At 67.3% G+C, this 1,459-nt stretch overlaps 1 protein-coding gene across 1 annotated transcript in view; it reads right to left on the bottom strand.

Annotated features, from left to right (window-relative positions):
- ZNHIT1 (zinc finger HIT-type containing 1) overlaps nt 1-774 on the bottom strand; it is a gene marked incomplete in the record, with an annotated part of 6,122 nt that extends 5,348 nt beyond the window's left edge. The window contains 2 exon segments of the mRNA XM_021383623.1: nt 9-179; nt 260-774. Coding sequence (XP_021239298.1) covers nt 9-179; nt 260-557 — 469 coding nt within the window.
- Nucleotides 775-1,459: the final 685 nt, after the last annotated feature.

Here is a 1,459-nt window from a genome sequence, read left to right as displayed (position 1 = left end):
CCCCGCACCGGTCTCGGCGGTGTCCGCGAAGTGCGGCAGCCTCTTCCCGGGCCTCGGCAGCCCGGCCTGCGGATCGTCCCCGAAGTTATCCCGCTCCAGCGCCTCCAACTGCCGGCACAGCCGCCGCTGCCGCGCCGCCCCGTCCAACACCCGCCGCTGCGACGGCTCCGGGACGCGGCCTGGGGGAAGGGGGGAGCGGTCGCTACCCAAAAAACGGCCGAAACCGCCCCCAAAACGGGGCCCCGAGCGCGGCCGCTACCTGACGCTTTCTTCTCCCCCATCATCGTCCGCACCGCCGCTTCCGGGCCGTTCGGAAAGCACTTCCGGTCGGGCAGGGAGGAACTTCCGGTCGGGCAGGGAGGAACTTCCGGTCTGACCCGAAGGAGCTCTTGGTCCGTCCTGGAGCCGTTTCCGGTCGGTGCGGAACCCACTTCCGGTCCTTGATAGACCCACTTCCGCCTTCGCTCGGAGGCAGCTGCTGCCCTGTCCACAGGCAACTTCCGAACTAGCAGGAAGAAGTGACTTCCGCTCTCCACCTCCAGGTAACTTCCGCCCATCCTGAAGTCACTTCCGCTCTGATTGAAAGCGTCTTCCGCCCTCACGACTCTTGAAGCCCCTTCTGCCCAATCCAGAGGTCACTTCCGCCCTTCCTGAAGCCATTTCAGCTCAGTGTAGAATCCATTCCTCTCCCATCCAGAGGCAACTTCCGCCCTGACTGAAGCCACTTCCGTCCTGACCGGCTCCCGTTTCTGCCCCACCCAGAAACCATTTCCACCTCCCTCCCCACCCAAAGGCGACTGCCGTCCGCCCAGCCACCACTTCCGCCCATCCAGAAGCCACTTCCGCCCAGTCCGGACACCACTTCCGCCCTCACCCCCTGACCCCGCCCCTTCACTCTGCCCGCGTGGCAGCGGCCCTCCCTTACCCCCGCCCCCTCTTGCGCTGATTGGCTGTCGGGAGGCCGACCGGCGCTTATTGGCTGTCGTCGGGCCGACCGGCGGACGCTGATTGGCCGCGTCCGGCGGGGGGAGGGCTACGATTGGCCGCGCGTTCCTCTCGTTCCGGAGCGGTCGCGGCCCGGTTCCGTTATGGCGGCGGCCGCGTTCCCCGTCCGTGCGCTCGTGGCCATGACCGTCGTCATAGCGCTGCCCCACGCCGCCACGCAGCGACCGCTGCGGCCCGGTACGGCCCGGCCGGGGGAGGGGGGGGGCACGGGGCGACGGGGGAGGCGCTGGGAGGGGTCAAAGGTCACGAGAGTGGGGTCAGGGGTCATGGGAATGGGGTCAGGGGTCATGAGAATGGGACTGGGGCATCAGGAGATGGGGGAGGGGTCAGAGGTCATCAGAGTGGGGTCAGGGGTCACTGGAGTGGGGTCAAGGGGAGAGAGAAGAGGGAGAAAGGGGTCAGAGGTCACATGGGAGGGGTCAGAGGTCACACAGGAGGAGTTAGAGGTCATGAG

The sequence above is a fragment of the Numida meleagris genome, unplaced genomic scaffold, assembly GCF_002078875.1.
Source record: "Numida meleagris isolate 19003 breed g44 Domestic line unplaced genomic scaffold, NumMel1.0 unplaced_Scaffold449, whole genome shotgun sequence".
In the NCBI taxonomy this organism is placed as follows: domain Eukaryota; kingdom Metazoa; phylum Chordata; class Aves; order Galliformes; family Numididae; genus Numida; species Numida meleagris.
The sequence above is the reverse complement of the archived record's forward strand: the minus strand, read 5'-3'. Positions and strand labels throughout refer to the sequence as shown.